The sequence below is a fragment of the Lithobates pipiens genome, unplaced genomic scaffold (assembly GCF_037356315.1).
Source record: "Lithobates pipiens isolate NorthernLeopardFrog02 unplaced genomic scaffold, aLitPip1_a1.2 Scaffold_8, whole genome shotgun sequence".
In the NCBI taxonomy this organism is placed as follows: domain Eukaryota; kingdom Metazoa; phylum Chordata; class Amphibia; order Anura; family Ranidae; genus Lithobates; species Lithobates pipiens.
This window is the reverse complement of record NW_027507903.1, coordinates 36,131,158-36,146,111: the sequence shown is the minus strand read 5'-3', so window position 1 is coordinate 36,146,111 and position 14,954 is coordinate 36,131,158. Positions and strand designations below refer to the sequence as shown.

Below are 14,954 nucleotides of genomic sequence, written 5' to 3'. Positions count from 1 at the left end.
ACAATGAATATTTACAAACAATGTACAGAACTGTAAATATAAATGTCATAAATAATTGTAAACTGCTTTAGTAGAAGCCACATACATCTTGGATTCTGGGACTTTTTGTGCAACACCAAACTATAGGTCAAAATAATTTATAAAAATAATTTATGAATATTTACAATGCATATTTACAAACAATGTACAGGACTGCTGATTGCTGTTGATAAATATTAGAAGTTCCCTATGTCATCCCAATTCTGCAATCCTATAGTGAGCTCCTATTACATAAAGGAGAGGGAATTAGCAGGCATTTTTTGGATCCCAGGAATAATAATGATTCAGCTTTCCTTTAGGATTCCAGGATTGTATTTTTTTTTCCAGCATGCAATGAAGAGGGTAGAGAGGGGATTCCACAAGTGTGCATGAAGTAGGGGATTAGGATAAAGGGGATTTTTTTTTCCTCCTTGCTGCCCTCCTTTTCATCATACTGCATAGAGAATTAGTTTTGGTGTGTGAGTGTGTGTGTGCTGCCACTCTCCTCCCTCTCCCTCTCCCTCTCCCTCTCTCTCTCTCTCTCTCTCTCTCTCTCTGTCCTCCTCATACTGATCACACAGCTTTGATTCTCTGGCTCTCAGTAAACAGCTGAGACTCCCACCTTTTTTTTTTTTTCCCTTTTTGCTTTGGACAAGAGAAAACAGATCGTCTGGAGCTACAAACCTGGGGCACAGTGACATGCACCTGTACCCCCCTCCTACTACTAGCAGGTCCATCTTGTGTTCTCAATGTCTTGTGTGTTGTGTCTCTATATATTGATGTGATGTGTCTGCAATAGGAGCAGGTTACAGAGCAGCATCCAAGGGACCCTTGATGAAGGGCACCGCAAATTAAGCTTTGCTTAGGGTGCCAAAAAATGCATCATGCATCTTAATTTGCTGCCTTCAGCGCTGGAGGCTCCCTTGCCTTTTTTTTTTTTTTTTTATCTTTTTATCCTTTAGTCTTCGTTTGTTAGTCTTCATTCCTCTTTTTATCCTTTAATCTTTCATTTCTCTTTTATCCATTAGTCTTCATTTTATCTTTTTTTTTTTTTATCGTTTAGTCTTCATTCATCTTGCATCCTTTTTTCATTTTTGGACACTGGCTGCAGATTCTAATCAGATGACCAATACTTCAACCCCCATCATCCACCACCAATAATCTCCACTTAAAGCTTGCATCCTTTCCATAGCAAAGAAAAAAAAAATACTCCAATTGGCCAGCTGATCCTCACCATATGGTGTCGGTAACCCATCCCTCCTGCCAGCATGCCAGGCAGATCACCAGCCTAGGATCCTGAACTTTTTCTTGCTCTGCAGATCCCAGGGATGAGCCAAGAACCATCCTTAGAGGGATGTCTGTAGGAAAGCTTGAAGCTTTGGCTTGCTTTATAGAGGAGGTGTAATGTGTTTGTCTCATTTTTTTTTTTGCATACATCAGGTTACAAATGGTGCTGTTTGATCTCTGATCTTGTCTATGTATCACTCCCTTTTCCCTGATTCCTCTTTGCCCCCCTCTTTTTCTTCTTTTTTTTTTTTTTTTTGCAGGTGTGACAATTTGAAATCTGCCCAGTAGGTGGGACTTGGTGACTTTAGCACCCGATTTTTTTTTCACTGTCTCCCCCATCTTCTGTTGCATTCCTCAGAAGTCTTATAGTTCTCCTGGAAAAAAAAAAAAAGGCAATCTGGAATCAAGAAGACAGCAGCAGCAGCATCATCCGGACCCATGCATGTCGGTAGGCTGAGAGCACTGCGCTACTGAGCCATTCCAGGATGACTTTAGCTGCTGGAGGATTTTGCATCTGATCGCCCATCACCATCAGAAGCTGAGATTTATTTTTCTTTATTATTTTTTGGGTTTCCTTCCCCTCCCTTCCCCCCCTTTTCCCTTTTCTTTCCCCCCCTTCCTCGCCCCCCCTTTTGTGTTTTTTTTTTGGGGGGGCTGAAGAGCCACTGGTTGTCATGGATCTGTGTCTTTGCCCTACAAAGTGCAGTTTCTGGAGGATTTTCTTATTATGGAGCCTTTGGCTGGACTACATGGGTTCGGTGGTGGCTTGCCCAGCCAATTGTGTTTGCAACAAGACTGACATCTCCTGCATTAAACCGGACGAAGGCAACATATTTCCCCTATTGGAAGGGCAGGAATCCGGAGCCAGCAATGGGAGCAGCAGCCTCAACATCACTGACATCTCCAAGAACATCATTTCCATGTAAGTCTTGCTTTATACATAAGGGGAGGGGGGTATAGGTTGTGTGTGATGGTGGTAGGTCTTTGGAGCCCAGTGCCAGGTGCAGCAGCTTGGGCATCTGTGTGCCATTGCTTGGCTATGCTGTGATTTCTTTCTTCTTTTTTTTTTGCACCCTGCAACAAATGATCCCTGACTTGCTAAAGGCTGATTTTTACTCTATGGTTAGCATTAAGTTCCTACATGGGAAAAGATGGTCATAACTCTAGTGCTGGGGGAATAGGAGGCTTTTGACTTGCTTTGCTCTTCCTTTTAGTTGAATTGGTACACCATGGCACAGCAGCAGAATATAGCTTGCTCTTAATAGTGATTGATCTGCCTGTAGCATTAATGTGTTTAATCAATTTGGTTAAGCAAAATAGCTGTTCAATAGAGATAGAGAGTAACTGCTTTACTGCATGGTTATCAATCCAAACAGTCAAACTCCCTTCTTGTGAATATATATATATATATATATATATATATATATATATATATATATATATATTGGATTGGAGCCAAGCATGTCTTAAGGAACTTCATTATATATATATATATATATATATATATATATATATATATATATATATATATATATGTTCCTTAAGGCATGCTTGGCTGCTTGGCTCCAATGCAAGTATGCAGTTGGGAATCTTGGTTTCCAGAGATCATGATTGTGTGTGTGTGTGTGAATATATATATATATATATATATATATATATATATATATATATATATATATATATATATATATATATATATATATATATATATATAATGAAGTTCCTTAAGGCATGCTTGGCTCCAATCCAATATACCTATATATATATATATATATATATATATATATATATATATATATATATATATATATATATATATATATATATATATATATATATTGATATGTATATATATATATATATATATATATATATATATATCTATAGATATATCTATAGATATTGATATCTATAGATATTGATATATATAGATAGATATATTGGATTGAAGTCAAGCATGCCTCAAGGAACTTAAATATATACATATAAGTTCCTTCAGGCATGCTTGACTCTCCAAAGCAAACATGCATTTGGGAATCTTGGTTTCCAAGGATCACAATCGTTAAGTGTGTATCGAATTTTCTGTAGCTCCGTCTATAGAAAGAGATGGACACCCAAGACAGACAGGACGTGCCTTTGCTTCAGATCCACCCTATCCACACATCTAGTGCTGTTTGTCACCATGACTTTTCTTGCAAAATATACTGTTGAACTACTGCAGTCTTCAGTTAAATGTTATTTGTTTTGGCAGTATAACTCTCATCTTTCTTGCAAAATTATCCTTTTTTTTTTTTTTCATTAAAACAATGGCATGTACTGTATGTATGCAAAGTTTGCTTCCACCAGATGTTGATAATGGAGTAAATATGATTGGCAGGTTGGGTCACCATGCAGATACCTTGTGTTGCTACTGTATGGTAAAGTAATGCGTTAACTCATCTGATAGTGTTGTTTATAAGCCTCGTTGAGTTTAAGGGGTTAATTTGTTTTTATCTGTAACTCCCCATAAGTGATATGAATCACAGCCTTGGTGTATCTTATAGAGCTTGGCAGCTTTCTACTGGCAGTGAAAATGTAAAAGCTCCTGAATTGTTCATAGTAATGGTGTTGCAATAATTTATAATGGTGGTAAAGTTCTTTAAAAGGAAAATGTGTTATCTGTCAAGTCACGAGGAGATGGTTTTGGCAAAAAAAAAAAAAAAATGCACGATCAATGGATGTTTGGGATGAGAGTTATAAGGGACATTTATAAGCGTCGGTTGTCAGAAAACCCATACACGAATTTGTGCTCCCATGTCCCAATCCCTGGTTGCTAGACAATTCTTGCATTAAAGCCCATTCTGGTTGGAGGAAGGTTTGCTAAATGTCTTGTCGTCAGGATTTTTATTTTTTTTCACACTATGCATTTGTGAAAGAGCCATGGAGATTGCTTCCCCACCCTCTCATTTAAAACACAGCACAGCGTGTTTAAATATTCAGCTCACCAACTAGATCACACACTACAGATAATCCCTAGGAAGTGATGGTGTCATGGAAGTGTGTGGGCATATCATGGGAAAAAATAAAAAATAAAAAAAAATACAAGTTAACACAGGAGAATGGAGATGTAAAATAAAGCCTTATTCAAGTCCGCATTGATAAACGGTACATGGCCTTTGGTTGTGCATTAGTGTTCTTTGTGCAATCCAACTCTGGCTGACAGTTGTTGCTTCATCTGCCAGTAAAAAAAAAAAAAAAAAAAAAATCAGATATTGGTAGTATTTGTTTGTAGATTGCAGGTTGCTGTAACATATGTTGCCTGCTCCTCTACTCTGCCTGGATGGTGTTTATAGATTTGCCATGCTTCATGAACATCTCATTTAGAGCCATTTTGGGTTCTGTAAGTCTATTTATTTCATTTGGCAATAAAGTCCTTGTGAACAAGAATGCATAGATTGAGGCACGAGAAACATGAAATGGATTAGATGACCTGGAGCCAGGAGTACTGAGCTAATTTCAGCGGAATCAGGAAAGTAATTAAACATAAGCCTTTGCACTTCAGCGTAATACATAGCATGATTCGCCTGGCGTCGAATGCACGATTTTATGTTACACTGTGGCACAAATACATCTGCGGGGATTGTCAGTAAATTGGAAATTGCCCTTTGGTGTTATAATTTAAGACTCGTCGTCATCATGGATGACAATTACTTGAGGGCAACGTGAGAACTAGCATGTTGTGACTGAAACAAGATTTATTTTTCTTTTTTTTTTAATCTTCCTTCTCCTTCCCCCCAGTCTTTGCCTATATGAGCTGTTTGGAGGCATGTTTAATCATTGGAATTGCATGGGTCATTTGTTTGGAGGCATCTGTCATTTGTGAAATGGTAAGAGGCTCATTTTTTGCCCAAATGGTAAACCAACATTTTAACAGAGGTCAACAGTTTCATATGTCTCCTTATTCGAGTTAAAATGTTTTCTCCAACCTATGTACCCTACTTGTACTTGCTTTTATAATATCTCCTCCTTTGGTTTCCATGACAGCAATATAGTACATATAGCTATAATTATTATTATAACATGTACTGGATTTTCTCTAAAAATACCTTATATCATTTCTAAAAATTCTATTTCGAATGGAAATAGATGGATTTCAGATTACTTTACCTACCTGTTGTTTTAAATACTTATTATTTAAACATTACTTTTTTTAACTTTAGTGGCGTGCCAACCACCAATGCGCCATTTAGTAGGGGTATAGAGCTCACGGTCCATTTCCCTTAGCACGGGACTTTGCGACACTTTGTCCACCCCGCCCTGCAGTAGAGTGTGGTACTCCCGCCCATGTGATGAGGTTTTTTTTTTCTTTAGACAGAGGCAAAAGTTCAATCAATGTTGGGCGTTGTCTCTTATTGTCTTGTTTTTTGTTTTTGTTTTTTTTTTACTACCCAAGTATGCCATGGTAAAATATAACATCAGTCCCGGCTTTCCTCTTATAATGTATATAATTAGCAGAGCACATTCCTTGACTGTATAAGTCACATGCTAGTTTTTTTTTTAATACTTTTTCCATATGGCGTCTTTATGACTCTATCGGGTTATGTTTATCAGAGTTGGGAAATAGCAATGTTATTGGCTTAGATAGTGGGCCCATACCTTTTTTCTTATATCCGATATGAAAACTTATATCAACAAAGTACCTAATTAGTCTAAACAACAAGCAAAAATCACAGGCATATATATTTGTGTACACACACACACACACACACACACACTGTTTTACCAAAAGTGTTGGGACACCTGCCTTTACAGGCACATGAACTTTAATAGCATCCCAGTCTTAGTCTGTATGGTTCAATATTGAGTTGGCCCACCCTTTGCAGCTATAACAGCTTCAACTCTCCTGGGAAGGTTTAGCAGTAGGTTTAGCAGTGTGTCTATGGGAATGTTTGACCATTCCTCCAGAAGCGCACTGATGTGAACGAGAAGGCCTGACTCACAATCTCCGCTCTAATTCACCCCAAAGGTATTTCATCGGGTTGAGATCCGACCAGTCCTCCACCCCAAACACGCTCATCCATGTCTTTAGGGACCTTGCTTTGTACACTGGTGCGCAGTCATGTTAGAACAGGAAGGGGACATCCCCGAACTGTTCTCACAAAGTTGGGAGTATGAAATTGTCCAAAATGTCTTAGTATGCTGACGCCTTAAGAGTTTCCTTAATTGGAACTAAGGGGCCAAGCCCAACCCCTGAAAAACAACCCCATACCATAATCCCCCCTCCACCAAATGATTTGGACCAGTGCACAAAGCAAGGTCCATAAAGAGGCTGCAAGCCAGGTCTTCTTGTCCAACATCAGTGCCTGACCTCACAAATGCGCTTCTGGAAGAATGGTCAAACATTCCCATAGACACACTCCTAAACCTTGTGGACATCCTTCCCAGAAGAGTTGAAGCTGTTATAGCTGCAAAGGGTGGGCCAACTCAATATTGAACCCTACAGACTAAGACTGGGATGCCATTAAAATTCATGTGTGTGTAAAGGCAGGTGTCCCAATACCTTTTGACAATATATTGTGTATATATATATATATATATATATATATATATATATATATATATATATATATATATTATATATAGCAAACAAAAGCTATTATGTTGAATTTCATAGGAACGCCCCCTAGTTCCAGATTGTCCTCTTGTAATGGACATCGGTCCTGATATTGCTGTACATGTGGCTAAATAGTAATTATAATAATGGTTCTGTCAATCCACATTAGAGAGATCATTACAAGACATTGTGTAAAATGCAGTCATAATGGACACATATGGGCGAACTGGATAATGACCCTTTTTTGTTGCCATATTCTGAATGTCAGGGATTGGTTTATCTCTGAAAAACATGGAATCAGCTGTAAAATACAGAAGGCCAAACGCTTTATATTTAAAAGTCCAACTGTAGGGGATTTGTTATTAAATATCAATCTACAACTAACAAGCATCTGTAACAGACTTCCACATAGATATGCTTATTAGGTCTATGGGTCTTTTACTAAACAAGACATACATGGGTTTAAAATGCTTTTTAAGAGGACATTATCAGATACTTCAATGACTGTTTCAATTGTTGTGTTAAGCATCTGCTCTATTTGCTTCATGGAAAACATAGTAATGTGTTACTAAAAGTCTACAACTTGGCTTCAACTACAGTTGCAAACAGCACTAAAATAATGTTAGATTCCCCATTTAGGAAATATTAAAATCTACTGTTTATTTTTAATCTTTTTTCTCACCAAGTTATAAAGGCCCACCTAGTAATCTAACTATACAGATCCGTCCCGAACTGTTGGCGTGGTCATATTTTATGTTGCTGCAAGTTAACTCCAAGTCGTTAAATTATGTTACTGTAAATGGTTTTCATTTCAGAAGCAGTTTGTTGCATGCTGCTTCTGGTCAATAGAAAAAGCCTTCTTCACGTCACTTGACCAGTATATTAGCAATTGACGTCTGTCTCTTGAGTAGTTATCCAGTCTGTGAGCAACACTACTGGGATGCTTTTCCAGTAATGATAATTCCACCACCAGTGGATGTGTCGTTAGAGGAAAACCCATATATCACTTCCTCAAGCCCTCATGTTTGGGATATACCCCATGTGTTAGATCATTAACGCAGCTTGAAAAAAAAAATAAAGAAACGTAATATATAAAAATGATTTGCTCCATTAACAGTGGCCCATGTACAATGGCAATTATATATAGACAATTCTGGAATGCTCAACCTTTACATTTTATGTCTTACTATTATCTTATATTTATGCACAGTAGTTGATGTCAGGATTCGGTGTTTGAGTGGTGCAACCATTCATGTCCATTCTATACTCCATGAGGAGTCAACCCTTTACTTCTGAATCCTTTGAAGGCTGTTTTCCGAACCATCTATATGAGACTAGTGCATATTTATATTCTAAAGCAGGTGTGGATTTCCGGCTTATGTTACCATGCAATTGCCATTTGGGGTTAACAACATTCAGATCAGTGGTGTAAAAAATCACACTTCTAAATAATTTTTAATACCGGTATTTATTAATTTTAACTCTCTCTTGCCAAAAGGCCTCTTCCTTCATTGGGCCTAGTATGCTTTTGAAAAGCTAGCAGAAGGCAATATTCTATTAGTGTGAAAATGTTGATTTTTATAGAGGCATCATTACAATTGTCATCACCTTGTGGAAGGCGATATTGCTGTCTTACCCATGAGAGGTCCGCCGTTTATTTTCTTGGCACAAAGTACGTATTTTGCAGACTGAAGTAGTCACAAATGGCATAACCACATACTTTGGTAAGGGCACATACTATTTTTTTGGTGGTGGTTGCACAAGGTGGAGGAAGTTGGTGATACAACATTCAAACTTTCACTATTGTGTCTTGTTTATTTAATTTAAGCACAAAATACGTTCACCTATAACCGCATACTCACTAACATTCTTGTCTAAATGTTCAAGATTTAGGCCCTATGTACACTGGTTTATTCTAAACGCTGTTTCTCCTGACAGGAGAAAATCAGCGTTAAAAATGCACTCAAGTCACAGTTATTTAAAATGCAACTAGAAGCATTTAGACATGTTCAGGTGCACTTGTCGTTTATTTATTTAATTGGCCAAAATTTTAATTTATTCTTGCCGTTGAAATTAATAAATGCTTAAGTGCTAAGCGTGCCTAGCACTTAGGCACATTTAGAAACATTTAGTCATGTTTAGCATGCGTTTGTCATTCTGCTTTCAAGTCTAATGCCCCGTACACACGATCAGGTTTTCCGACAACAAATGCTGGATGTGAGCTTGTTGGTGGAAAGTCTGACCATGTGTATGCTCCATCGAATATTTGTTGTCGGACTTTCCGCCAACAAATGTTGGCTAGCAGGTTCTCAAATTTTCCACCAACAAATGTTTGTGGTCAGACTTTCTGATTGTGTGTACAAAAGTCCACACATGCTCGGAATCAAGTACGAGCCGGAAATATATAACTAGCGTTCAGAATGGAGATATCACATACGTCTTGCATGTCACTACATGCATAATTGTTGGCCAACATTTGTGTGACTGTGTGTATGCAAGACAAGTTGGAGCCAACATCGTTCGAACAAAAATTCACAGTTTTGTTGTTGGAAAGTCCGATCGTGTGTTGGCTAGCAGATTCTCAAATTTTCCACCAAAAAATGTTTGTGGTCAGACTTTCCGATCGTGTTGACTAAAGTCCGTCGGACAAAAGTCCACACATGCTCGGAATCAAGTACGAGCCGGAAATATATAACTAGCGTTCGTAATGGAGATATCACATACGTCTTGTATGTCACTACGTGCATAATTGTTGGCCAACATTTGTGTGACCGTGTGTATGCAAGACAAGTTGGAGCCAACATCCTTCAAACAAAAATCCACGGTTTTGTTGTTGGAAAGTCCGATCGTGTGTACAGGGCATTACAAGTGGGAGACCGCGCTGAACCGACTTACTTTGTTGAGTGTCTGTGAGTGAGTGATGGTGGGGAAGATTGCTCCTGGTAAATCTGGCCCAACTTTCCAGAAAGGTGGTGGTGAGCCCTTTGAGGGGCTTGGGCTGCTACCGCTGGGTATGACCTCGAAGTCGTTTCTGCATATACTTGTGAGGGTAGGTAAAAGAAGTGCCCAGTATCCAATTAGAAGTGAATTAAAGCTGAATATATAGTTGTTTTATTAAAAGTAGTAAAGCGTGATAAAACCAACATGTTTCAGGGGACAAAGACTCCCACTTTTTTAGGACTATCAGAGACAAAAATAAAAATGTACAGAAAAAAAATATATATAGCATGATGTACATATATGGAAATAAAGGTTAAGAGGATAAAAATAGTTTACGTCATATATGTTGACACATTGTATACAAGGGTGAAGCTTTAAAAACTTAATAAAAACTGATTAAAGGGACCTAAAGGGAAGCAGAATATTGAAATAGGTAAGAAGAGTTAAAATAACGCAGTCTAAAAACATCCAAGTATCCCTATACTATATATATATATCTATCTTTCTTTCTAGTCTCTCTTCCCCTGAAACACATTGATTTTTATCATGCTTTACTACTTTCAATAAAACAACTACACATTCACCATTATTATACCAGGAGCTCCTTTTACCTACCCTCACAAACTTTTAAGAGAAGGAACGTTAAAGCCTCATACACACGATCGGACTTTGTACAAGCATTCCCGTGGATTTTTGTACAAAGGGCGTTGGCTGTGAACTTGTAATGCATACACATGACAGGACTTTTTCAGGCAACTTTCACCGAATCACGTGGTTTTTCTGCTCTTTACCGCCACCTTTGGTCAACTTCTGTATTGTTGTCTGATCTTTTGCATTGGTTCTGAGCATGCGTGTTTGTACTTTGTACAAAAGTCCTATGGTTTTCTGTACACACGATTGGACTTTGCTCCATCTGACTTTTGTTGCCTGAAAGTTTGTCCATTCACACAGCCAACAAAAGTCCCATGAAAACCGAAAAAGTACACACGGTCGGATGTTGCCAGCTAATTTGCATGTTTGTTGTCGAAAAGTCTGATCGTGTGTATGGGCCTTTAGGCTTTGTGAACACTGGTTTATTGTAAACTCGGTTTCTCTTGACAGGAGAAAATCAGTGTTATAAACACATGCTGCTTTTTATTAAACCAATTTAGTTGAGTTTAGCAGAGTTTATCATCATTTGGTGTTTGGGAGTTTATTTATTTCATTGGCAAGAATTTTAATTTATTCTGGCCATTGAAATTAAGAAATACTGAAGTGCTAAACACCCCTAGACACATTTATGCACATTTAAGACATTTTTCATTTTGTAAGCCCAAAAGCTCCTCTGCTGGATGTGATTCTTCTGCATTCAGGGGAGGAGCTTTGACTGCTTCTGAAATCTGCTTATTCTATAAAGCCTATAGGATTGATTCACTAAAGTCAAATAGACTGTGCAATTTGCAAGTGCAGTTGCTCCAGAGATTAGTAAATGAGCAGAAGCTCTGCTGACTTCCATTATCCAATCATGTGCAAGCAATGATTCTGTTTTTTTTATTTTCCTTGCATGTGATTGGGTGTTCTTTGTAAAGTGAAGCTTTACCTCATTTACTAAGCTTTGGAGCAACAGCACATGCAAAAAGTGCACTGTCTATTTGCCTTTAGTAAATCAACTTTTATTGAAGTGTGTTCAGGGGCTTGGGCAAAAAACATCAAAAGCCCACACAACATCGCTATAGGAGCAGCAGAGTGCATGAGGCCTAAATGGAGCTGATTTGTGCTACATCAAGATTAAACACGTTCATATGATCTTGTCAAACAAGAACCCAAGTCCAATCGCGTCAGCTAGCTCTTTTTTAAGCTCCACGATCAGGTGCACACACATAAAATTAACACCAGCTGCAATTAAAGAATGAGCATACAAAAAGTAAACCACAAAAAAACACATAGGTTGTAACACACGGTCCCCCTCTGAAGAGAAAGCACCCGGGCCCTGGGCCCCCAGGGCGCAAGATACAGAATACTTTATTAATCCCAAAGGGATATTGGGACCCAAAGAGAAATTGGGAATTCCTGACGAAAACTAGACACTCATGTTCCATACCATTCCACATGACGGATAAAGGGGCAGGGCGAGGCTTTGAAAATGTTTCTTTTGCCATAACAATGTGATTGCTGAATAAAGAAAAGGACCCACATTGGAAAGCCATGGTATGTTGGTGACGTTCTTCTGCCTTGACTATCTTTGGTTCCAGCTGATGGTCTGCACCTGTTTACATACACAGCCATTATCTAGGAATGAGTGCATTGGCACACAAAAAAAAAATGCACAGTTTGTAACACATGGTCATCCTCTGAAGAGAAAGGGCCCCAGCCTTGAACTCCCAGGGTGTAAGATTCTTGACGAGGACTGGGAACTTGTGGTCCACACAGCCAAACCCAAGCAAACCCTATTCTTTTGGAGACCACCCAAGTACTAGGTGAGGCTTCCCCAAAGGGAGACTTCATAACCATAAGGCCATGTGCCCTCCCCCAAGATTTTCAAGGCAAATGGACCTACACCCTACTAATCAGAAGTAACTCTGTACAATTAACATAATTGTTAATCCTATTTTTTGTTATTGACTAAACGAACAATACAGTTGTGGCAGCCAAGACAGCCAATGGTAAAACAATAACAGAGAGCAGTAAAATGAACTACGTCATGACTGCCTCCTCTGGATGTGAAGGCCCTTGGGTCTTGTGGACCTGGGAAATAACTCACTCTCTGTTTAACCAAAACACTGGAGGCTGACACAACAGACCACCACATCAGGTACCTTCACAGGGAATCTACTGCCCCCTCCTCCCATTAAAGTTCAGAGAAACTCCACCACACCATGGAGACATGAGACTGACTCTTCTCCTTTAGGCCACTTTAATGATATCCCCCGCTATGTAGCTGCTCTTGGGTTACTCAGTGAAGCACCCCCCCACACACATATATTCAACCTGTTAACCGGTTCCCGACTGGCTCACGCAGACATACTTAGGAAGAATGGCCCTCCTGGGCAGAATCCCATATGGGTAGGTCCTTCGCCTTTTAGGTCACCAGAGGGCTCATGCGTGCCATCGGAGGCGCGTCTGCTGCACGACAGGGGACCGGATGTGCATGGCCGGCAGTCTTGATCATCAGTGGCCACTTAAAATTGCATGCATGACTGCCAGCACGGGGGATTTATGTGGAATTGCTACAGACGATCGGAATTTCCGAGAACCTCTTAATCTTTTGCTGGCGGGAAAATGGTGCATACACACTCTCGCATTTTCTGTCCAAAAGCTCTCATTGGACTTTTGCTGGAAGAATTTCCGATTGTGTGTATGCGGCATAACAGCAGAAAACGCCCAAAGATTCCTAGGTGTGAACAGAGACTAAAATAAAGAATAAAAAATAAATAAAAAATAGCTAATTCACAACACCATAAATTGGTCAAGAATTAACTTGTACCTTTTAGACAATTAGCATTTTTGCATTTGGATGTAGAAAAACGAAGAACTTGGTTGGCCGGTTCATTGCAGTCCAAAGGATTAGGAATTTGATTAGAATTCCCTAGTCCATACGGGTTGGACTTTGCTATTTTTATTTTCCTTTCCAATGCCACATTTGTCTAGAGCTGTTTGCTAAAACACTTCATCGCTAACGTTTCTCCTCCTAAAATCATAATGCATGCGTCCAGGCTCATGAAGAGTGTTTATAAATTCAATTTCACAGAGCCCTCAGTTAATTAGCATTCTAGTGTCTGGGTCTTTGTTTCTTCTTGTGTAAACGAAAGTAGAATAACAACAGATTCGTTTTTCTGGACATGGAAGTCAGAACTATTAATTTTCAGACAGGCACACGGTGGGCAGGGTCGTTGCCATTATGGGAGATGATATAAACCTGGTAATAGCTAGAATGCAAATGTAAAAAAAATGGACCTTTAGATTGAGAACATATAAGAAGCTTGTTGATAAAAAATAGATTCATTTATAACAATTTATTACACATTTTAGAAATTGCCAGTGTGTTACCTGAAATAATCTTGATGACGGTGTTCTGAGATTGAGAAAATTAAATGTCAGGTTATTTTTAACTACTTTGTGGACTCCTAGACATAAAGGGGTTGATTTGTTAAAGGCAAATAGGCTGTTCACTTTGCAAGGGAATTTTCCCAAGAGCTTGATGATTGTGAGGACATTTCACTTTGCAAATAACACCTGATCATGTGTAAGGAAAATTTTTAAAAAATAGCACTATTGCTTGTATGTAATTGGATGATGGAAGTCATCAGAGCTTCACTTCATTTTCTAAGGTCTGGGGATAATTCCCTGGCAAAGTGAAAATTCCTTTCTATTAGCCTTTTGTAAATCATCCACATTGTTCTTGGTATTTTTCCTGAAACTGGTTGCATTTTTTTTTGCAAAGTCTTTCTTCACCACAAGGGATGAGAGCAGTTTTTGAAGGATTGAGGAGTTCTTCAGGGCAGTGGTGTCCCTATGGGGGTGCAGGGGGGTGCAGACCACACTCGGTTGACACCTGCCAGAGAGGTGACACCTCTCCAGTGTTCACTCAGGCCCTGGGAAGGCCAGGATCCCTAGCTGGGATGAACCACCATATTTACAGAGTTGGCGATGCCCATGAAGCGGGGATAGGAGACGGAGTCAAAGTGTTTGTGGAGAGGATGGGATGAAGATTTCCGTTGCTTGTGTGCTGGAGATCAGAGATAAGACTGGAGAGAGAGACACAGCAGGTCAGTGTGTATCCTGTGTACTTCCTCTGCCAACTACCAGGGGAGGACATCCATCCCCTGCCCCACCCTCTTCTGACATCACTTAGACATGGTGCATTGCAAACCTCCTCTACTGCACGCCTACTTAGTTAAATGGTACATTCCATCCATGACCCCCTTACATAGTGACATGATACAATCCATCTATAGCCCCCCTACAAACTGATATGGTACATTCCATCAACCCCCCCCCCCCCCCACACACACACACATACTAACATGGTACATTCTATTCAACACCCACAAATACTAACATGGTGCAGTCCCCATTCACCGCCCTTCCTACATATTGACATGGTATATTTCATCAATTCCCCCCCCCCCAGCATACT

At 39.3% G+C, this 14,954-nt stretch overlaps 1 protein-coding gene across 7 annotated transcripts in view; it reads left to right on the top strand.

Annotated features, from left to right (window-relative positions):
• Positions 1–556: 556 nt before the first annotated feature.
• NTRK3 (neurotrophic receptor tyrosine kinase 3) overlaps positions 557–14,954 on the top strand; it is a 1,011,888-nt gene continuing 997,490 nt past the window's right edge. For 3 of the 7 annotated variants that reach the window (XM_077472645.1, XM_077472644.1, XM_077472642.1), the window contains exons 1-2: positions 557–749; positions 1,566–2,227. In XM_077472645.1, coding sequence (XP_077328771.1) covers positions 1,980–2,227 — 248 coding nt within the window. In that variant the 5' untranslated portion in view covers positions 557–749; positions 1,566–1,979. The remainder of the gene's footprint in view (positions 750–1,565; positions 2,228–14,954) is intronic. The other 4 variants (XM_077472648.1, XM_077472646.1, XM_077472643.1 and 1 more) reach the window with 3 other exon arrangements.